Genomic DNA, 24853 nt, shown 5'->3' with positions numbered 1-24853 from the left:
AGATTTTTGGATACACGGACGACTCACACTAGCCTTCCGCTTTGCCTTTGATGATGTCACGCCGAAGAGTCGGAGTCTGTCTATGTCACTGAGAATCCCAGACGTCTGACCTCAACTTATTAAAACAGGAAGTTGACCCTGCGGTCACTTCCTGGTGAATCGGCAGATGAGGCAAATGTCATGCTATTGTAAGGAAAAAACTGAACCCAATCATCCCATTCACGTTGAACTGACGAGAAAAACATGAAATACAATGACACAACATACAGCCATCTAAAAAAAACATGGATTGATGCATTGTGGGGTTTGAGTGTTTCGCCTGGGGCTTACCAGTGACCACAAATGTACATTCCTTTAAACAAAGCCCTAATATGGTATGCTATCTAACCCTTGCAACCAGACAAGGCAATCATGTCCATCTTCAAAATGAGTTGAATGTTTCAACTTAAATCTTTAGAGTCTAAGACGTTGGGAGGGGGGGGGTGGGGGGGGGGGGGGGGGTGCTAAGCTGACAAATGGAATTGTTTTAAGCTCATACTATGGATCATTTAGCTATTTCATTTAGAATTGAATGGGATCAATCGACTCTAGTTTTCTTTATACATGTAAAAAAAAATAACAAATATTTCCTGATCTTTCTTATATCTCTCCGATATAGGACAGACACAGAACACACTTCCTTTTTTATTTTTTGAGGGACTATCTGTTGTTCCATGTAGTGAATCTGTTATTCAATGCATTTGTATGGGCAAGTAGAAGTAAGACCAAATAAACATTTAATCAAATCATTTTTTATATATTTTTTTGATACTTCAAGGTATATTACAATTCAAAATCAAATAGCTAAATGATCCTTGGTATGACCTTCTTAAAACAATTCCAAATAGCTTAGTAGAACCCCCCCACCCCCGACTTAGACAGGGCTTAGACTGTAATGGGTTAAAGTGTTTCAACTTGTCACACACTCTAAACACATGCATACAAGCCATATCAGAACTTCTTATTGTACATCACTACAAACCAATGTCTACAATTCTATACGACAAATAATTCAACAACCATGTGGTTGAATTTAACAGAAGTGAGAGGGGAATGAGCAACAAAGGATAAAGAAACATGTTCAAAAAATGTGAAGGAAAAGGTTTGCAAGCCTTCCACTGTGAGACACACAGCACGACCCCAAATAAATAAATAAAGGCTAAGTTAGTGAAACACATGAGTCAGAAGTAGTGAGTTAGTAAAGGGTGGGATCAGGAGGGAAGAGGGAGGTATAATTACAGTAAGACACAGGGAGAGGTACAGAAGGAAAGAGAGAAAGAGAGAGAGAGAGACAGCAAAGAGAGCCCTGCCCACTCTCTCAAAACCATTCAACTTGTGCACAGTGAGCACTCACAGACTTCTACAGAGAACTACGCTTCCCTGGGGTAACCTTCTGAAGACGACTGACCTTCCCACACAAAACCTCCCAAGGATCAGACATCATCTCCACTCCAGCACTGGCAAGACCATCTTCTGTCCACACCTCTCCTTCTTCAGCCATCTCTCCTTTTTAAACACAAGGATTATTCTTTTTTGTTCTCACTTTTAGGTGTCACTTTTTAAACTTTTATTCCAAGTTTTACAGTGCTGCCTACATTTATTTGTCCAGAGCTTACCTTGTCTGGAGGAGTTTTTTAAATCTCTTTTGGTAGAAGGACTGATAGTTTTCCCCACTCTCGTCTTTTCACCTACCAGTTGGTGCTCGCTGCGCTGCTCTCTACGTTGTCCCGGCAGCAGACCTGTCTAGTCCAGGATGTCTCCTTTGCCCCTGCTGAGTGGGATGTTGCTGCTCTTTGCCCATAGCTGTGGCGGGGCCGGCTCTTTGTCCGTGGCGATGGGTGGTGGCCAGACGCCACCACAGACCCAGTCCCAGCTGGTGCCAGAGGATACTGACTGCCCGTCCTGCGCCCTGGCGCGGCTCAACGAGGAGGAGGATGGCAGCAAACCCGAGGTGGTGGAGGCGGTGAAGAGGCACATCCTCAACATGCTGCACCTGCAGGTGCGGCCCAATGTCACGCACCCGGTGCCCCGCGCTGCTCTGCTCAATGCCATCCGCAAGCTGCACGTGGGAAGAGTGGCCGAGGACGGCAGCGTCCAGATCGAGGATGGGGGCCACGGGCGCCCCAATGCCGCCGACATGGTCGAGACGACTGAGATCCTTACCTTCGCAGAGGCCGGTGAGTGCCACAGGTGTGTGAGTGGGGGGGTGATCGAGCATGAATATGTGTGAAAAGAGAAAAAGAGAGAGAGCGATAGAGCAACAAGAAAGGTCCTTGTCTAAGGAGGCAAGAACAGAAAGGCAGCCTTGCTAAACGCTACTAAGGCTATAGGACTGTAACCCAGTTCGGCAGGTTTGCAGACCTAAATCTTTGAAACGACAGGCTCTCGACCTGCTTAATTCCACCTGTGTGATAGAACAGTTTAAAACCTGTTGACTCTACCCAGAGAGCTGCCCCCACCCCCACACCTTCCCCTGCCACCCCTCTCTTAAGGGTCCCTAATGACCCCCTGCTGCTTTTAAGAACACACAATTACCTGCTTAGAAAGCTCCCAGGCTTGTGTCCCTTAGCTCCCGTGTGAAGTTATTCAGAGTAGCGCAGTAGCAGTCGCCGGGAGACCGAATGAGTGTTTTTCTCAGAAATGGCAGCGACAACGAATAGAGAGAGAGAGAACGAGAGAGAGAGTTATTTAAAAAAGAAAAAAAGTCTCCTCAGGTTAAAGAAAAAACATTCTTATCCAGTAGGCTCTTTCTCTATGTGACTCACCTCGGTTTCTTCTTCCACAGGCGGGTTTAAAGCCTGCTGTCGAGTGTTGAGTGGTGTGCTCAAAGGTGCTGTCAAACCTATGATGTGTAGGGAGATCTGAGTCTGACTTTGATAGCCCAGGAGGGGAACATGGAATATAGAAAAAGATGAACTGTGTCGGCACAAGAACAATGTTCCCTTTTCCTCCCATAGCAAATTATGACTGCCATTGAAGGTGTAGAACATTTGACAGTACAGTATTTTGGAAAGGGCTATTCATAAATACAGTACTGTGGTAATTGGTGAGGTGATCTTGAGTGCTCCCGGATCTCTGTTGCAGCAAAGGGGGGAGAGAGAAGTGCTTCAATGAGAGTGTAAAGGTTGTGTACTCCAAGTCATGACTGGCATTTGCAGTGAGTTCACAAGGACTTGACAGATTACGTTTAGCGAACTCCTGCAGTAGGCCTACTCACACTCACACAACTTATGTTTAAAACCAATGGTCAGACACACAGTGAAGGAAATGAGAATGTCCTTCATTGTGTGATGTCAAGTTGCTGTTCCTGTTATGCGGTAAAAACAAACAAACAAGTGGGTAAAAGCAAAGAATTCGAGAAAAACAATGTATATTTTCAACGTAGGCTCTTCCTCTATATGGGTAGTTAGACCCAACTTTCCAACCTGTCAATTAGGAATTCTCAAAAAATTCATTTTCGAGTATGCATTTTACAGTACAATTTGAAAGAGTTGTGAAGTAGCTATAACATGGCATTGAAAACAACAATTTTTATGTCAGAGTTGGGGGAAATAACCATTCTTTTTTTAATTTATTGATTGATGCATGTATTGAGGTTGAGGAAACTGAATCAAGTTAAAAAAGTAAACAGTTTAGCTCACTTCATTAGAAAATGCTAGCATGCTCATTACTGGAGCCAGGTTCCCTCCCTGACGTTCTCAACAGCATACACTTGAAATAAATGAACAGTTGAACCATTTAGGAAAACCTAAGTGAGAGTATGCACTATAATAAAAAAAATGTTGATTAAACATGCAATTGTAAGGCATCCATCTGCAATAGGATTATGAGTTTGCTCAACTAAAATGTCAACACACAAATTTTTCTAACAGTGTGTCACCATAAATACCACGCCTCAAGCTTACATCAATACGACAAAGACAGACCAAATATTATTTTACCAAAGCCTTAGCATATAGATCAGGAAGCCGACAAAAATATACACTACCGGTCAAAAGTTTTAGAACACCTACTCATTCAAGGGTTTTTCTTTATTTGTACTATTTTTCTACATTGTAGAATAATAGTGAAGACATCAAAACTATGAAATTACACAGATGGAATCATCTAGTAACCAAAAAAAGTGTTAAACGATTCCAAAAACATGTTATATTTGAGATTCTTCAAATAGACACCCTTTGCCTTGACTACAGCTTTGTACACTCTTGGCATTCTCTCAGCCAGCTTCACCTGGAATGCTTTTCCAACAGTCTTGAAGGAGTTCCCACATATGCTGAGCACTTGTTGGATGCTTTTCCTTCACTCTGAGGTTCGACTCATCCCAAACCATCTCAATTTTGTTGAGGTCTTTGGATTGTGGAGGCCAGGTCATCGGATGCAGCACTCCATCACTCTCCTTCTTGGTAAAATAGACCTTGCACAGCCTGGAGAGGTGTTGGGTCATTGTCCTGTTGAAAAACAAATGATTGTCCCACTAAGCCCAAACCAGATGGGATGGCGTATCGCTGCAGAATGCTGTGGTAGCCATGCTAGTTAAGTGTGCCTTGAATTCTAAATAAATCACTGACTGTGTCACCAGCAAAGCACCCCCACACCATAACACCTCCTTATGGTAGGAAATACACATGCACATCCATACACATCCATTCACACACACCACGTCCCACAAAGACACTGTGGTTGGAACCAAAAAACTCCAATTTGTTTTTTGGCCCAAGCAAGTCTCTTCTTGTTATTTGTGCCTTTGGTAGTGGTTTCTTTGCAGCAATTCGGCCATGAAGGCCGAATCTCATACAAACAGTTGATGTTGAGATGTGTCTGTTACTTGAACTCTGTGAAGCATTTATTTGGGCTGCAATTTCTGAGGCTGGTAACTCTAATGAACTTATCCTCTGCTAAGGAGGTAACTCTGGGTCTTCCATTCTAGTGGCGGTCCTCATGAGAGCCAGTTTCATCATAGCGCTTGATGGTTTTTGCAACTGCACTTGAAGAAACTTTCCAAATTCTTGAAATTTTCCGTATTGACTGACCTTCATGTCTTAAAGTAATGATGGACTGTCGTTCTCTTTGCTTTTTTGAGCTGTTATTGCCATAATTTGGACTTTGTCTTTTACCAAATAGGGCTATCTTCTGTATACCCCCCTACCTTGTCGCAACACAACTGATTGGCTCAAACGCATTAAGAAGGAAAAAAATCTTAACAAGGCACGTCTGTTAATTAAAATGCATTCCAGGTGAGTACCTCATGAAGCTGGTTGAGAGAATGCCAAGGGTGTGCAAAGCTGTCGTCAAGGCAAAGGGTGGCTATTTGAAGAATCTCAAATATAAATTATATTATGATTCGTAAAACACTTTTTGAATACTACATGATTCCATTTGTGCTATTTTATAGTTTTGATGTCTTCACTATTGAAAATAAAGAAAAACCCTTGAATGAGTAGGTGTTTTAAAACTGTGGACCGGTAGTGTATGTGACATTTGTAATTGAAAACATGTGTGTCCATAGTGTTCATGAGTTTCTAGTCCATAGACCACATGGTTCAATAGAAAATATCCCAATTAATAATAAAAGCCTCTTATCAAGCATCTTATCAAGTGTGATGGTTCTATGTTTAACCATAATACCTCAAAGAACCCTTTGAGCCCTTCAATCAGAAAAGGGTTCTTTCCCCTTTAAGTCATTATAATACAAATGTAGAAGCGGTGGCTCATTTTAATATTTTGTGGCATGGTTTTCTCACAGCTCTATTTGTCAAAAGACTCACGTATGGCTTTGCGTCAATTGAGAGCTGATGTCTAGTTTAATGGTTCTCAAACTTCTCCCCAGGGACGCCCAGTCATTCCAAAGCTAGCACAACTGATTTGAACTTGTCAATTAACAGAATAATAAAACCTATGGATTTTTAACAATGTCATATGGCTAACCAAAAAGAAAAGAACACAATATGTTTCTTCAAAAGGTCATTTCGATAACTTTAGGAAAGGGATTCCATTTAGAACCTTATGAGCATGGTTCTTTATAGAACCTTTAGAAGGCTATTTATAGCAGCAAAAGGGGTTACAAGCCAAATAACCCTTATTTGGCACTATATAGAACCAGTTGTTTTTAGTGCGTAATAAATGATTCTCTGAATTCAATTTGTGATGAGAATTTGACGTGGCCTGACATTTAGTCACATTATCATTATTCAGAGTTGTTTCGACATCAGAGGGCTACTAAAGAAATCTCCTGTGTGGGACTCCTGTGTGGATCACTATTGAGTTCCACATTCTCATTCCCTGTACTTGTTGGCTTATATATATATATAAAAAAAAACATAATAGTCCCTTTTACTCTAAATAGGCATTTGAATGAACTTTAGATTAAAAGGGAAGAGTGGCACTTCTGCTTGGGGGTCTTTAATAATAAATACAAATAACTAGGGTAAATTAACCACGTAGCAGGGACATTCTGCTGCATATAATTGCTTCATTCAACGGAATATGGGGCCCAATAATTATTTTGGGCTGTTGGGACAGTATCTCATGAAAGAGCCTTGCTCACTGTGTGGAAAGTGTTGAGTGCTGGTAGTGCCAATGTCCTCCGCAGTCTGTGCCTACACTCCCCTTCAACCCCCCTACCCATGGAGTACAGCAATTAATTAAACACATCATCAGTGAAATTCCCATGTCCACATGTATATCCACTTCTGGTAGCTGTATCTCTTTAAATCGCACAGCTGTCTCCGGACACCTTGATTTGGCTACATAGACTAACTATAGTGACTGCTAAGATTTGGTAGTGATTTAAGAACAGAAGCACACTTTCTCATGAGACTGAATATGATCAACATGTACATTTGTATGTGAAACAGTTCTTTTCTGCCTATTTGGTGTCAGTTAACTAATAGTTCCATTAAAAGGCCCTTATCTGTCATGTATTTTACGTATTCAGCACTGCTATCAGTTATCAAGCTCAAGGACTCCTCTCACAAAGACTTGAGGCTGAGAGGTCACATTCCACATCAGTTACAAAAGAGTCTCACCTCCTAACCATGTCTCTCCAATAATAGTTAATTACTTTTAGATTGTGGTACAAAATAGCAGTCAATGGAACATTTTTGTACTGTAGCCTAAATTGGCAAGTCTCTTTTTTGGCTTGTTAACCTGCATGGTTGAGAGGTTTAACTACTGTTTCATGTTGTCTCATCTCTCCATTTGGTATATATGCAATGAACCACCAGTGCTGCTAAAAGCAAAAGACAAAAAAGACATTTGCTGTTTTTTTCCTCAATGCTGCCACTACCATTCATTCTTGTGCCGTGGCCAGAGCAATTAAATATGTTTTGGAATGTGATGCCAAAGCTCTTGACATCACCAACGGAGTGTCTTTTCTGATATCTCCAAATGAATATTATGCTGCCAAGGCCTACTCCAAAAGGGCGTCAAGAAAGTGTCCCGACATCGAGTCAGAGGAAACCTTTATGGTTCATAGAGACTATTCTAGCTCCTATAACAAAGCCCAGACAAACAGAAAAGAAACAGCAGCCAGTGGTTTCAGGCAATAGTAAAAAGCAAGGGGAAAAATTTGATAAAACTTTGTAAACACTTTCAGATATATCTGGGCTGGTCAAATAAAAATAAACTGACTGGTGGATGATGCCTTTGGGATCCGGCTAGGAGTCCGGTGTTCTGTTGAGTTGTGTAGCTTTTCAAGCAGGATAGGAGGGCACCCACGTTCCCATGAAGGCCATGGTGCCTCACTGAGAGGGAGACAACTACAAGCCTTGGGCAGGTCTCATTGACTGGCATGTAATTCATATTGGCCCAATCACTCCTCACCTCACCTCTCCACTATGACAGCCCATGTGTGGCAAGGTTTCTTCTTGCACACTACCAACACCACAGTATTTATTGGCTTGATTCAGCCACTAACATCTGTGAACAGATATTGACCAGCTACAGAGTAAGCAGGAGAGAGGGATAGGATCAGGTTTACAGGTTAGCCAGAGCTTAGTCAGATCTATTGTATCTTCACATTAAGTCATATGTTGTGACTGAACACTCTTCTGGTCAAATGTGTGGCACGATTGCAAATCATTGGGTGCTTCTCCATCTCCTTCTCTAATTACTGTTGTCATTGGAAATTTGAATAGAGGATTTGAATGGAATATTCTTGGCATAGACCAAATAACGTATTTTGGGGGGGGATAACAACCCTAATTTAATTCATTACAACCTGGCATTAATAAAGAGCAGCTAGATAGACATAAAGTCTCTCACTCTCCCAGTCTCCAAAGGTTAGGAGTCTGAGGAGGCTGTATTTCTCCCGACTTTGCTCATTGTTCTTGGGAGTGCCTTGGCCTGTGATGCCTGGACTGCGGTGACTCAGAGCGACTGCTGCACATCTTCCTGGGCTTGGGTGTCTAATTGTGTGTACAGGGTCATAAATCAAGCCCACCGCTGGTTCATCTCCTTCCAAAGAGGCCAGCACAGAGTGTTTTTGCAAGTGAGATAGTGGAGTGTGAGATGGAGAGGCTGAGAGTCAAAGGGGTTACATGACTGATGGCACCACTGACCTTTGCAATTTCTGTGGTCAGTCGGTGGTCAGTCGGTGGTCAGTCGGTGGTCAGTCGGTGGTCAGTCGGTGGTCAGTCGGTGGTCAGTTGATCGACTCGGCTAAGATGGAACGTATCGTAAATGTTAGTTGGACTTTTTTTCCAAAGGGTTCAATGTGTATGCAGATGCATTCTGTTAACCTTGCAGTAGTGCGTAGGGAATGCTATTGGAATGATTTCAGGTACACATGAGATAGCGTGTAACTTTTTTTTATCAGTCTGTTAAAAGACAATTGCCATGAGCCCTACAATGTTTTACAAGCATTCTTAAAATGTAACTGCTTCAATTTGGTGGCGATAGCATCTAACGTACATCCTAATGACATTCATAGAACACTGGGTTCTTTGCACAATGGCTCTCCAACATTGCTGTCATTGTCAGGGAACATTCCTGGAATGTCTTGAGACCCACATATGGTTGTGTTAGAGCAGGCCCCATTCAAGAGAAGGTGCACCATTCAAGAGAAATCAACTTGGGAAGAATAAGGTGATCGGCACTTTCAGAGAAAAATGCTGCTACAATTCTGTTATCATTATGATGATATTTTTCAAGAAATGCATTGAAACTATTTCTTAACAAGATAAGTCAACAACAACAAAAGGTGGTTATATATGATGCTGTCCAGGATACAGTAAGCCATAATATTTTTGTGCTTGATTTATCAAACCAGAACTCGTTCAAAGTTGCAGCAGGCAAAGAGGCAAATATGAAAAAGACACATTTTTCAAAGAGTACTCTGTTTAGTCTGCTCTGAAAGTAGGTCTACTAACTAGTGGACTGAGAGTTGGCAGGTATTAAAGCTGCTACAACTACCTCCAATACAACTGGCAGGTCACAGGTTGACCTGCCACTTTAACATTTTGTTCAAGTGAATCTCTAGGCAATTTTGTTTAACTCCTATCAAATTAGGCAATCAACCTGTATAAATTAATTGCGATTTCCCTTAAATTGGTAAACAATAAACACCTCAAGAGTGTGTTATAGTGTTATCCTTCTTGTTATTGAAGTGTTGCCTCAGTGGTAGAGTATTAGGGCTCCATACAATATGACTGGAACCTCTCGGGAGAGATCTAAGGCCATTAGCCCTCCAAAGCTAAACTGGATTAAGAGTGAGCATATTGCATATTGATAATTAGGACAGTATTTGGATAGAACAGGAACCCACCACTAATGCTCCTAAGCTGTCAGGTAATTCGGGCTCACCCGCCACTCCCTATTCTTTTTTGAAGATACGCAATGGGGGAGGTAAAATTTTGAAAATATCATTTTCAATTTTTGTGTGCAGGACAGCTGTGCAAACTGTCCTTCTCATTGGCTAAATTAGTGTTTATTGTTCAGGAGTTATTGTACCGCTCTTCAGTTGATTCCAATTATTTTCTCACAAATTATTTCAGGAACCATGTTGGGCAGCGATGCACTCAAACAAACGCTCTTCTCAGGGCAGGTTTTCTTTGGGTTAGGGCCCACTTGGGTTTCTACAGTCCCATTCTTTAGCCCCAGTGCAGGATTACGGAAGAACAATGACGGAGCCACCACTGGCAAAGCCAATTATTTTTTGCCTGTGTTTGTGATGCAGCGGCTGTGTTTGGACAGATGGGTTTGGGCACAAAGAGCCACAGCACATTCTCCAGTGTTAAATCAACACTGAGTGTTAAATTTAACACTGGTCCAGTGCCTATACGGGTCCACACTTTTCAGTGTTAAATTAACATACTGCTTAATGTAAAGCCTTATTTGCATATTTCCCAGAGTGTCTTGCCTTTTGAGTGAATTGTAGAGTTTACTACCCATGAATGTATTTGTTAGTGACAGAGACATGGTTGTTACATTCATCCCTTAACAATCCTGTGGCATTCACCAAGTGAGATCTTAAGCCAATATGTTATCATTAAAATTGAATTCTTTAACACAATAAAACACATATTTCATACAGCAGCCTGAAATGCATGGTTTACAGGCCACATCAGTCATGCAAGTCACTTTATGATGTCTTGAAAATTGATGTGTAATTCCTATTGGAATCCAGCCCACAGTGGGGATATCCAACATTTGGCATTTTTATTCACCTGCAACCTGCATTCAGAATGACTGCCTGGTTGGAAAGATGAATATATGAGACTAGCTACCTAAACCATCTAAACTGGAACAGCTACATTCAGTAACGAGTACAATGAGTGGAAGTAACATATTGAGTAACATAAGAGTTTAGAAAAATGTATGTTATTTATAATTGAGAAGCATAAGATTAATTAATCATTCGATGTACATGCAATAACATACAGCACCAGTCAAAAGTTTGGACACACCTACTCATTCAAGGGTTTATCTTTATTTTTACAATTTTTCTACGTTGTAGAATAATAGTGAAGACATAGAAACAATGAAATAACACATATGGAATCATGAAAAATAATGTTCAGCAAGCTATTCTTGTCTAGCTTTTCCTGCATGGGACTCCAAGACCTAAGGAGCGTTTTTTAAGGAGAGGCCAGCGGAGCACAGATGCTTGAGTATTGGGCACGAGACAAAGGCTATAAGTTAAAAGCTTATTATGCATAACCCATCATTAATTAGCTAAAAATAAGGGTAATACTGCATTGAATGTATTACCTGAAAGAGGTAGGCTAGGACATCTATATATCAGGCTATACAGTATTTCAATCTACAACAGGATTATCTATTTTGGATGCAATTTGAATGGAGTTGATGGAGAGAGAGAAAAACTGCGAGAGTGTTCACGCATGCACTGATTTAAAGCAACAATATTCTTTGAGTGGTAAGCTGTTTTAAAACTCTGCAGGTGCAATTAAAAAACTAGGTGACCCCCGAAAGCCAGATGGAGATGGGTAAATTAGACGTGCGTTCTGTCTTTATATTGCTGTAGCATAGGCTATGCTGCAGCAAATGTAGGCCTACCAGTCTCAGGAAAAAACATTACGATGATGAGATGATACTGTAGGTCTACATGCACTGTGAACTGCGCTCCATACTGAGCTGGGCTGTCTGTCCCCATCCTGAGCGTTGATTCATCATTCAGATTCATCATGCCGTAGAGAAGCCAAATTTAGACATCACATATATTTGAACAGTTCCATTTCACGCCATGCCGTTCATATAAATAAAATGATTATAATTTACTGGTTTCTCGCAGTTATTTATCCCGGGAAATGGGAGTGTAACCGGGTTCCCGCCATTCTACCCTAACCCAAATAATAAGCCAAATATAATATCAAGACAGTGAGCTTTATGCATTGTTAAGACATCACTTTGTAAAGATTTTCCTCCGTAATTGGAAGAGATTAGCTTAGACATTCAAAATGATCTGTTAGGAGAAGCTTTCCAGAGGCGTGCTTGTGCTTAGGTCCCTGGACATAAGCCAGTTTTGAGCCAGAGCTGGTAGATTTGGTTCATCAGCAGGCCTCCCACAGTGGCACGAGAAGACATGTCGCCACATCACAAGTGAAGTCACATCTGCCTGTGAAAACTGTAGTTATTATGGGTAATAACTGAAATCCTTCAACCTCTTGCTGTATTTCTCTGTAATACTATTGTGTACTTTACAGTATGCTGGCTGCCACCAGTAAAGGTGACACAAACAGATTATGCAACGTTGTTTTAGGAAGAGGTGAACAGTATGTGATGGACAGTACTGTTGTGTTGTATCTTGCTGTGTGCTTGTGAATGTGTGTGTGTGTGTGTGTGCAGTGAGTGAGTGAGTGTATACACTTCGCAAAACATGTTTGCATGTTGTACCCTAAATGTACCATTCTACTGTCTCTCCTGTAAACACATTTCACTTTAATGTTAGCGAAGGACATTACAGATTATTTTCAAACTGATATGCCCTCAATTAACAATGATGAACTGAATAAAGCAAATTTGGAAAAAGGGAAACAGACTAGAACCTTACTATGCGTGAAGTCATGTCACTGAAGTCATTAAATAAGTCATTAAATATAGAGACAGGCAAAAAATAAGGGCCTATTTTAAGTAATTAAATAAAGGTGAAATAAATAAATAAAATAAATGTCAAGTAAGGAATTCTAATGATATGTGTGCCATCTCTAAAGTGACTCAGTCTGATTGATGTGGCCCTATCACGCCCCACCAGACTCAGATGTGGCCGGTGCAGTCCAAGAATCAGAGAGCAAAGCCTTTACTTACACTGAAATGAGCTCAGACTTCATTACAATGCTTTACTAATCGAATTCTCCGATCCTCTCTCTATTCTCCTCCTCTCTAGGCGACTCCCAGGGTGCGGTCAACTTCCTCATTTCCAAGGAGGGCGGTGAGCTGTCTCTGGTGGAGCAGGCTAATGTATGGATCTTCCTCCGGCTGGCCAAGACCAATCGCAGCCGTGCCAAGGTCACTATACGCCTGTTGCAGCAGCACCATGGCGGAGACGGCCATGAAGAGTCTGTGCCACTGGCCGAGAAGGCAGTGGACACGCGGCGCAGTGGCTGGCACACTTTTCCCGTGTCAGCCAGCGTCCAGGCTCTGTTGAAGGGCGGCGGCAGCATGCTCAGTGTGAAGATCTCCTGCCCGCTGTGCGCCAATGCTGGCGCCACACCCATCCTGGTGTCGACCAGCGGCAACCAGGAGCGTGAGCAGTCCCACCGGCCCTTCCTCATGGCGGTAGTGCAGCAGGGCGAGGGCGGCGAGCCACGGCGACGCCACAAAAGGGGCCTGGAATGCGACGGCAAGGTGCGTGCTTGCTGCAAGCGCCAGTTCTATGTCAATTTCAAGGACATTGGCTGGAGCGACTGGATCATAGCACCGGGGGGCTACCACGCCAACTACTGTGAGGGCGACTGCCCCAGCCACGTGGCTAGCATCACAGGCTCCTCGCTGTCCTTCCACTCCACCGTCATCAATCACTACCGCATACGGGGCTACGCGCCCTTCCAGAACATTAAGTCATGCTGCGTGCCCACGAGGCTACGCGCCATGTCTATGCTCTACTACAATGAGGAGCAAAAGATTGTCAAAAAGGACATCCAGAACATGGTTGTAGAGGAGTGTGGCTGCTCGTAAAAGCCTGGCGGAGCTGGTGGGGCTGGGAAGTTGGTCTCATGCCCAGAGAGACAGAACTAAATGGAAGAGGCCCTTTATCTCTCTCTCTCTTGCGTGCAAGACACTTGTCAAGACCGATTCCTATTTGGACTCAATGACTGGCTTGTTCTCCGTCGTTGGCAAGTCCAGGGGGTATCTATAACTCAGAGAAATCTCTGTGGCACTTTCAAAAAAAAAATACATAATATCTAATATATTTTTGTTACAAAACAAAGGGAGGGAGGTGAGAGGATATTTATGTGACCCAGATGCGGTGTAGTTGCTCCTTTCATGTACTGCAAGATGAGAGACCATGCGAATGAGGTGCCTGAAAAATATACAGTTGAAGTCGGAAGTTTACATACACCTTAGCCAAATACATTTAAACTCAGGTTTTCACAATTCCTGACATTTAATCCTAGTAAATATTCCCTGTTTTAGGTCAGTTAGGATCACCACTTTATTTTAAGAATGTGAAATGTCAGAATAATAGCAGCGAGAATGATTTTTTCAGCTTTTATTTCTTTCATTACATTCCCAGTGGATCAGAAGTTTACATACACTCAATTAGTATTTGGTAGCGTTGCCTTTAAATTGTTTAACTTGGGTCTAACATTTCGGGTAGCCTTCCACAAGCTTCCCACAATAAGTTGGGGGAATTTTGGTCCACCGCACCAAAGTACATTCATCTCTAGGAGACAGAACACGTCTCATTCCTGAGCGGTATGACGGCTGCGTGGTCCCATGGTGTTTATACTTGCGTACTATTATTTGTACAGATGAACGTGGTACCTTCAGGCGTTTGGAAATTGCTCCCAAGGATGAACCAGACTTGTGGAGGTCTACCATTGTTTTTTGAGGTCTTGGCTGATTTCTTTTGATTTTCCCATGATGTCAAGCAAAGAGGCACTGAGTTTGAAGGTAGGCCTTGAAATACATCCACAGGTACACCTTCAATTGACTCAAATTATGTCAAATAGCCTATTAGAAGCTTCTAAAGCCATGACATAATTTTCAGGAATTTTCCAAGCTGTTTAAAGGCACAGTCAATTTAGTGTATGTAAACTTCTGACCCACTGGAATTGTGATACAGTGAATTATAAGTGAAATAATATGTCTGGAAACAATTGTTGGAAAAACTTACTTGTGTCATGCACACAGTAGATGTCCTAGCCCACTTGCCAAAACTATAGTTTGTTCACAAGAAATTTGTGGAGTGGTTGAAAAACCAGTTTTAATGACTCCAACCTAAGTGTATGTACATTTCCGACTTCAACTGTACAAACTATGCAACTTGTCAAGTATTACAATCCATATTTTTTTTTGCCTGTTTCATTTTCTCAACCGTTTACTTTTTCAAAACTAAAAAAGAGGAAGACTTTTTTGAGTGTGCGTGCGTGTATGCGTTCATGGTGTGTACGTGCTTGTGTGTGTGAGTGTGTTGTTGAGAGATACTTGAAAGAAACACATTGGACCAGATGCTGGAACCAAACATTTCTCTATGTATAATTATTATAATTTGCTATTGATAATAATATTATTGTTTGTTGTTTTTGTTACATTTTTGTTGAAAAACGTTACGAATGTTTTCAGTTTGCACTATACCAACATTCTGATCAGCCTAGTCACAAATATCAATGGTATTCTAAGAGAGGTTAAAAAGCACTTATGAATCAAAACATCTATACAGCACGTGAGTTTAAAACAGAGATAACGAGAAAAAAAGACGAGTAGATATAATTTTGAGTACACATAGATGTATTATTACAGCATTTTTTGACCACCAAAGAGTTTGTGTAAGTATTGCCAACCATCATTGTGAGGCTGTTACAGATCGCATTAGCGTAGCCTAGCATCAGTGCCCAAACATTCCTTCTGCTCCTGCACAATGACTTCATTTCCCATAATGCTTCACTCTAACCTATACTTTTCACAATACTATCTTGTTGGAGAGTGGCATATTATTGTGTTATTATTGTATTATTATTTGATTATTATTGTAAAAGCACTTACTGTAGGCCAATTTGTCATGTTTTGGCAGAAAATGAATGTCTCCATTGAATTTGGAAGTCTGAAATATGTTTCCTGAAATTCTAGTTAAAATAGTTTCATATTTCAAAATATCTCGCCAAATATTGGAGGTCCCATCTTACATCAAGCAAACGTTTTTGGGCTGTTTGGAGAGTTGGTTTCCTTCGCTTGCCTTCATACAACATTGTACATGGTCCAATGTCTAAAAGGAAGCAATTAGAAACTTTGGTAACACTTTCTTTTACTGCCTGCTTTTTTACCAGCTAATTATTTACATAGTAATTATACTTTATCTTCTTTGAGATTCATTGACGCAAGCTTCAATATGTAACATTTGGTACTAGTTAAAGCAGTGAGTTACCAGTATTATGGATATCTATTTCAATGTTGATAGTTTAGAAGTACAAAGAAGTATCCATTGGGCATAGTTTCTTAGTTAATACCATGTAAAGTGTACCAGTTTAAAATGGGCTGTAAAATAAATGTTACCAAAATATTCCCCCACAAAGTGTTGTCTTGGAGTATAGACTAATTTAAGAAACACATTAATGTACCTTACAGTGTGCATTAATGCATACAGCATCAATAGAAAAAAAAGTGGTTGTATTTGTTTTCATTTTCTTTTATCAATACAAAAGAATTGACACTGAAACAAGTGGACTTAGAATAAAACCTATATTTTTTATTCTGTATATATTGAAATGCAAATACCAATATGTTGCATTGCTTTGTTGTACAAATCCAAAATGTGCTTGTGGCAAAGTTTTTTTATCTAATTTATTTTGCAGTATTTTTTTTGTTTCACTTCACCATTAAAGTTAAAAGGATGTACACTAAAACAGAAATGTGTTGTTTCTGGTTTTGTGCAGTTTCTGAAAAGGTGTTCTGCGCATGTTCAGTCCAGTATAATTCAGTATATTTGACCTTGTACATGAGTACACACACACACACACACACACACACACACACACACACACACACACACACACACACACACACACACACACACACACACACACACACACACACACACACACACAATTAGGAAATTAGTCTCAGAGAAACTCAACAGAACAGCTTTGCTTTCCACGGAATTGTTTCATTTTATTTATTATTATTGGTGTTGGGTTAAGACATTGGTAAACCCATTCACACAAAACACCAATGAGAGCAACATGAAAACCAAGGACAGGCAGATGTTATAGAGAGCATATTTTGGGAACAAAAGCTTGCATGACTACTTACTCACACAGCATATGGTGTCTTTCGTGAGTAGACCTCAGCCAGCTCAGTTTACATTGATGAGGTAAGACAAGAGCCGAAACAAGCGAGACAACAGGGTTATGGCTAGGAAGGAAATGGCCTAGCCATGAGGACAGCCTTGTATTTCCTATCCACTAACCACGCAATGTGATGTAATGTGTGTGTGGGGGGGGGGGGGGGGGGCTCACCACACACATCTACTCACACAACGCATAACATTAGACGGACTCACAGATTCCTCTTCTCAAAAGTGGAAAGAAACTCTAAGACAGCCAAATTGGTCTTTGTCAAGATGACATAAAGCTGTGTGTCAGGCAGACTGTTTAAAAATAGAGCCGCCCCCACTTAATGAGAAGGGGGACACCAAAATGGCTTGCAGATGATCATACTTCAATAGCTGAGGATCAGAGGGCCAGCAAAAACCACAGAAGGGTGTTCCCTTTGGGTGAGCAGAAGTTGTGGACCACAGCCTTTTGATGATCATTCATGTAAGACGCTTAAACCGGTGTGTTGTGCAAGTCTTTGCTGTTGTGACACAGCTAGTGGTGAAGGTCAACCTCAAACAGTGCAGATCCACCATCCTCCACTTCTTGTTCAAAGCATTGTATTCTCTCTTTCCTCCATACCCACACATACAAAGCAGCACACACTCACGCTCGCTACTTCCCAAACACTGGCAAGACAATACAATACAATGAAACTTACGTAACAGTGGGTGTAAGAACATTCAAAGGGTTAAAGTTTTAGGAAATGTATTTTGGGAAGTGTGTAAAAAAAAAAGGTGTGTATGTGTGTGTTGCGTCTATGCATTTGTGACTATTGAAATGTTTGAATCCTTGTTTGAATACTTCAAATTACTGTAATATAATGTGTGCATTCAAGTAAAGTATTTAAAGTGTGTGTGTGTGTGTGTGTGTGTGTGTGTGTGTGTGTGTGTGTGTGTGTGTGTGTGTGTGTGTGTGTGTGTGTGTGTGTGTGTGTGTGTGTGTGTGTGTATGCATGACTGAATGTGGACATAAGGAGGTGTGAACTTTGAAGTGAGATTAGACATTGTCTTGTACCAAAAGCGACGTTTTTTTAATGCTAATTAACACAGGAGTACACAAAAAGACGCTAATCGACAGACAAGTCATTTTTGTAAACCTCAGCTCTTCTGAAGCTGACATAGAGCATGTCTCCCAATCAGCAGCAATACTTTCAAGATTAGGTTTATTACTTCCAATCATCAACTAATGTTACACTTTTACGACAGCTGCTCAATGGCTGTCAACCATTTGTTCGCTGCGTTAATAGATCTACATGTAATCTGTGTTTTCCAGTTATATTTCGTATCAATCAAAGCACATCGTTATTTGATTGCATAGACTGTGGAGAGTTTTAGGTGAGAATAATGTGCAACCATTCAGCACAATCAGCCTGCAGTCTCATACTACTGAATATGGAATATTGTCTTTGGTCTACTCTAACATACACTGAGTGGACAAAATATTAGGAACACCAGTTCTTTTCATGAACTAGACTGACCAGGTGAATCCAGGTGAAAGCTATGATCCCTTATTGATGTCACCTGTTAAATCCACTTCAATCAGTGTAGATGAATGGGAGGTGGCAGGTTAAAGAAGGATTTTTAAGCCTTGAGACCATTGTGACATGGATTGTGTATGTATGCCATTCAGAGGGTGAATGGGCAAGGCAAAAGATTTAAGTGCCTTTGAACGGGCCATGGTAGTAGGTGCCAGGCGCACCGGTTGTGTGTGTCAAGAACTGCAATAAGGCTTGATTTTTCATGCTCAACAGTTTCCCGTGTGTATCAAGAATGGTCCACCATCTTAAGAACATCCAGCCAACTGGACACAACTGTGGGAAGCATTGGAGTCAATAATGGGCCAGAATCCCTGTGGAATGCTTTCGACATCTTTTAGAGTTCATGCCCCAACGAATTGAGGCTGTTCTGATGGCAAAATTGAGTGCAACTCAATATCTGGAATGTGTGTTTTGTACACTCAGTGTATGCAGTCAGTATATGTTATCAGAATATATTTGATCTTCGGACTGTTGCATGTAGAAACCTCAATCATCATTAGGCTTATTTTATTTTAGTGCCAAAGAAAAGGGGGTTAAATATGGGTATAAAAAATATCTTTCAGATGTAGGACAGACACTTCAAAACTAACTTCCTTTCTGTTTAGCCATGTATGAATATGTTATTCAATGCGTTTCTATGGGCTATGAACAGTAAGACCAAATTCAATGTTTAATCAACATTTTTTGTATATATATTTCTTTACACCTACAGAGGTCCTAAAATTCTACAAATGGCAAAATGATCCATGTTATGACCATCTAAAAACAATTCCACATGTTACCTTAATGGAACAAGAAAGGCTTAATTAAAGGATTTTGACAATGTTGCTGCCGTCTAACTCACAATGATTTTTCATGATTGTTAGGTTGTGCACGAAAAAACTGGAACTCAGTGTTGCAGGATTAACGACACCTGATCAACTGCATTTGCGATCTCCCGACAACACAAATTTGCATGTCCGAATTTTCTGTCATAGCTTTTGCACTTTTCATGCAGTGTAAACAAAACTATGAGGGAGTTTTTGTAATGATGATGAGGTCAGGATAAGACTGCATCATCGCAATAAGACTGTATATGCAGTCAAGACATATTTGTCAATTTAATCCTCAGAATGGTTTCGTTTTTCAGACATAGATATCTAAACCACTTCTTGAACCCAACTAAACCACAGCCTCTGACCTATTTCCTTTTGTGGAGACAACGATAGACAGCTGTCCCTGATTGAGAACCATACATTTTTTGTAAATATATTTCTTTACACCTACAGAGGTCCTAAAATTCTAAATCAAATAGCCAAATTAACCATGTTATGACCATCTAAAAACAATAGATAGATAGACAAAACATAGAAATAGAAAATCATAGAAACACAAAACATAGAATGCCCACCCCAACTCACGCCCTGACCAAACCAAAATAGAGACATAAAAAGGATCTCTAAGGTCAGGGAGTGACAGTACCGCCCCCCAAAGGTGCGGACTCCGGCCGCAAAACCTAAACCTATAGGGGAGGGTCTGGGTGGGCATCTATCCACGGTGGCGGCTCAGGTGCGGGACGCAGACCCCGCTCCACCGCTGGCTCACCCCACTTTGGTGGCACCTCTGGTGCGTCGCTGGTGGCTCCGGACTGGAGAACGTCGCTGGAGGCTCCGGACTGGAGACCTTCGCTGGAGGCCCCGAACTGGAAACCTTTGCTGGAGGCTCCGGACTGGAGACCTTCGCTGGAGGCTCCGAACTGGAGGCCTTTGTTGGAGGTTTCGTGCAATGACTCCTCACTGGAGGCTTCGTGCCATGGATCATCACTGGAGGCTTCTTGCCATGGATCATCACTGGAGGCTTCGGGCCATGGATCATCACTGGAGGCTTCTTGCCATGGATCATCACTGGAGGCTTCGTGCCATGGATCATCACTGGAGGCTTTGTGCCATGGATCATCACTGGAGGCTTTTTGCCATGAATCATCACTGGAAGCTTCTTGCCATGGATCATCACTGGAGGCTTCGTGCCATGGATCATCACTGGAGGCTTCTTGCCATGGATCATCATTGGAGGCTTCTTGCCATGGATCATCACTGGAGGCTTCGTGCCATGGATCATCACTGGAGGCTTCTTGACATGGATCATCACTGGAGGCTTCGTGCCATGGATCATCACTGGAGGCTTCTTGCCATGGATCATCACTAGAGGCTTCGTGCCATGGATCATCACTGGAGGGAGGAGACGTAAGGGCAGTCTGGTACGTTGAGCTGCCACAGAGCTCACCAGGCTGGGGAGTCACACAGGAGGATTAATTCTAGGCGCAGGCACAGGACTCACCAGGCTGGAGAGACATACAGGAGGCCCTGTCCTAGGCAGAGGCACCGGATACACTGGGCCGTGGAGGCGCACTGGAGGTCTCGAGCTAGGAGCCTGCACAACCCGTCCTGGCTGGATGGTTACTTTCGCCCTGCAGATGCGGGGCGCAGGTACAGGACGCACTGGGCTGTGCAGATGCACCGGAGACACAGTACGCAGAGCCGGCGCAGGACATCCTGGGCCGAGGAGACGCACTGGAGGTCTGGAGAGCAGAGCTGACACAGCCCTTCCTGGCTGGATGCTCACCCTAGCCCGGCAGATGCGGGGCGCTGGAATGTAGCGCACCGGGCTATGCACGCGCACTGGAGACACCGTGCGCTCCACCGCATAACACGGTGCCTGACCAGTACGACGCTCGCCACAGTAAGCACGGGGAGTTGACTCAGGTCTCCAACCTGACTCAGCCACACTCCCCATGTGCCCCCCCCCAAAAAGGGGGGCTGCCTCTCGGGCTTCCTTGCCAGCCGTGTGCCCTCGTAACGCTGCCGCTCTGCTTTCGTCGCTGCCTCCGCCTTCCTTAATGCTTCCACCTGTTCCCATGGAAGGCGATCCCTTACGGCCAGGATCTCCTCCCATGTCCAGGATCCCTTGCCGTTCAGGATGTCCTCCCATGTCCATTCCTCCTTTCTACCACACTGCTTGGTCCGTTGGTGGTGGGAAGTTCTGTCACGGCTATTGAAAGATGAGGACCAAGGTGCAGCGTTGTGAGCGTACATTTTCTTTATTGAATAAAAATTACGCCGAACAAAAACAATAACACTACAAAAACAAACCGTGAAGCTCAAAGGCTATGTGCCCTAAACAAAGTCAACTTCCTACAAACACAGGTGGAAAAAAGAGCTACCTAAGTATGGTTCCCAATCAGAGACAACGATAGACAGCTGTCCCTGATTGAGAACCATACCCGGCCAAAACATAGAAATAAAAAATCATAGAAACACAAAACATAGAATGCCCACCCCAACTCACAACCTGACCAAACCAAAATAGAGACATAAAAAGGATCTCTAAGGTCAGGGCGTGACAGTAGTTGTCTGTGTTAGTGGCCTGTATAGCCCTAGTCAGCTTCATGTTCGTTTTTGTTGTTTCTTGTTTTGGTTGGCGAATTTTAAAATAAAAAGAAATGTACGCTTACCACGCTGCACCTTGGTACGGTCATTTCCCCGACAACGTTCGTCTTCAGGATGTTACACATGCTGCACAGACAAATGGAGCCAGTAGAGTGAAATTAGAATGGTTAGATACCAAGGTAACTTTTAATATGGTTCCATAAAAAAACATTGAAAAAAATATGTGTTGGGGTTGTGCCGCAGAGCATCATCGGAATTATGTAATGTTGTGATAATCACATCCCTGTCTCCCGTCTCATCATTATTGAATTGTTACAAAGACTTGGTTATGAAACCAACAAGACATAACACAAAATTGGCGGAAATCAAGTCTGAACCCACTGTTATTATTCTGTCTCGAACAATATATATTTTTTCAAGTTTAAAACTTATTTTCCGTAGTATTGATAAACTGACATTGATAAAGAAAAAATGGTGCCTACATTTTTTTTGGTGTTATGGGGCCAAATACTGAAAGGACACTTTTCACCAAAACCACTAATTATTGTTGAATGGTTTAGGTTCCACAAAAGAAATCAGGAAGAGGGAGATTCAGTGACAATCTTTGCTGCTGTGTTAAAGAAACTATAAGAGCACTGAGTTTAATTATGTTCTAAAAACATTTTTATTTAACCAGGCAAGTCAGTTAATTAAGAACAAATTCTTATTTACAATGACGGCCTACCCAGCCAAACCCGGATGATGCTGGGCCAATTGTGCACCGCCCTATTGGACTCACAATCACAGCCTCATTACTGGAAAGGATGAAAAGGACCATCTCCAGAACTTGGATGCGACCTTACAGAGACTGAAGGACTACGGACTGCGAGTTCATAAAAGACAAATGTGCATTCTTCCACTCATTGGTTGAATACCTCGGACACATCCTCGACGCGACGGGGCCTTCACAACGCTCCATCCAAGGTCAAGGCTGTCTTGGATGCTCCAGCTCCACAGAACGTGAGCCCAAATAATATAGACGCTTTATCCCGAGCATAGCAACAAAGCTGAGGCCGCTGCATTAGTTGCTTTTTCAGGACAAAGCATGTAAATGGACAAAACAATGTGAGGAGGCATTCTTGAAAGCTAATTAACACTCCTGAAATCTGAGGGACTAACATACTTAGACCCGTTATTGCCCATCCAACTGGCTTGTGATGTTACTCCATATGGTGTGGGAGCAATCGTGTCCCATATCATGCCTTCCGGTGAAGAGAAGCCGATCTCTTTCACATCGAGGACATTGAACAATGCAGAAAGTAACTACACACAGATATAAGTGAAGACCTAGGCATCGCTTTTGGAGTGCATACGTTTCACCAGTATTTGTACGGGAGGAAGTTCACCCTTCTCACAGCTCATCATCCGCTGATGAGCATCTTTGGATCACATACTGGAATTCTGTCACTTGCAGAAGCAGAATTCAGAGACTGTTTCAGACATAAGGAAGTGGATGGCTGAAAACTTTCTACTTTTAAACTCGGACAAAACAGAGATGCTTGTTCTAGGTCCCAAGAAACAAAGAGATCTTCTGTTAAATCTGACAATTAATCTTGATGGTTGTAAAGTCGTCTCAACTAAAACTGTGAAGGACCTCGGCGTTACTCTTGACCCTGATCTCTCTTTTGACAAACATATCAAGACTGTTTCAAGGACTGCTTTTTTCCATCTACGTAACATTGCAAAAATCCAAAATTTTCTGTCCAAAAATTATGCTGAAAAATTAATCCATGCTTTTGTTACTTCTAGGTTAGATTACTGCAATGCTCTACTTTCCGGCTACCCAGATAAAGTACTAAATACACTTCAGTTAGTGCTAAATACGGCTGCTAGAATCCTGACTAGAACCAAAATGTTTTATCATATTACTCCAGTGCTAGCCTCCCTCCACTGGCTTCCTGTTAAGGCAAGGGCTGATTTCAAGGTTTTACTGTTAACCTACAAAGCGTTACATGGGCTTGCTCCTACCTATCTTTCCGAGTTGGTCCTGCCGTACATACCTACACGTACGCTACGGTCACAAGACGCAGGCCTCCTAATTGTCCCTAGAATTTCTAAGCAAACAGCTGGAGGCAGGGCTTTCTCCTATAGATCTCCATTTAATGGAATGGTCTGCCTACCCATGTGAGAGATGCAGACTCGGTCTCAACCTTTAAGTCTTTATTGAAGACATCTCTTCAGTAGGTCCTATGATTGAGTATAGTCTGGCCCAGGAGTGTGAAGGTGAACGGAAAGGCTCTGGAGCAACGAACCGCCCTTGCTGTCTCTGCCTGGCCGGTTCCCCTCTCTCCACTGGAATTCTCTGCCTCTAACACTATTACAGGGTCTGAGTCACTGGCTTACTGGTGCTCTTTCATGCCATCCCTAGGAGGGGTGCGTCACTTGAGTGGGTTGAGTCACTGACGTGATCTTCCTGTCTGGGTTGGCGCCCCCCCTTGGGTTGTGCCGTGGCGGAGATCTTTGTGGGCTATACTCGGCCTTGTCTCAGGATGGTAAGTTGGTGGTTGAAGATATCCCTCTAGTGGTGTGGGGGCTGTGCCTTGGCAAAGTGGGTGGGGTTATATCCTTCCTGTTTGGCCCTGTCCGGGGGTATCATCGGAAGGGGCCACAGTGTCTCCTGACCCCTCCTGTCTCAGCCTCCAGTATTTATGCTGCATTAGTTTATGTGTCGGGGGGCTAGGGTCAGTTTGTTATATCTGGAGTACTTCTGTCTTATCCGGTGTCCTATGTGAATTTAAGTATGCTCTCTCTAATTCTCTCTTTCTCTCTCTCGGAGGACCTGAGCCCTAGGACCATGCCTCAGGACGACCTGACATGATGAC

The 24853-nt window shown here is 42.4% G+C and overlaps 1 protein-coding gene across 1 annotated transcript; it reads left to right on the top strand.

Moving 5' to 3' along the window:
* Positions 1-1453: 1453 nt before the first annotated feature.
* LOC139583766 (inhibin beta A chain-like) lies at positions 1454-14066 on the top strand. Its single transcript, XM_071415209.1, has 2 exons — positions 1454-2216; positions 12881-14066. Exons 1-2 carry the CDS (start codon positions 1793-1795, stop codon positions 13669-13671), a joined length of 1215 nt encoding a protein of 404 aa, XP_071271310.1. The 5' UTR covers positions 1454-1792; the 3' UTR covers positions 13672-14066.
* Positions 14067-24853: the final 10787 nt, after the last annotated feature.

The sequence above is a fragment of the Salvelinus alpinus genome, chromosome 8 (assembly GCF_045679555.1).
Source record: "Salvelinus alpinus chromosome 8, SLU_Salpinus.1, whole genome shotgun sequence".
Lineage (NCBI taxonomy): Eukaryota > Metazoa > Chordata > Actinopteri > Salmoniformes > Salmonidae > Salvelinus > Salvelinus alpinus.
The sequence above is the reverse complement of the archived record's forward strand: the minus strand, read 5'-3'. Positions and strand labels throughout refer to the sequence as shown.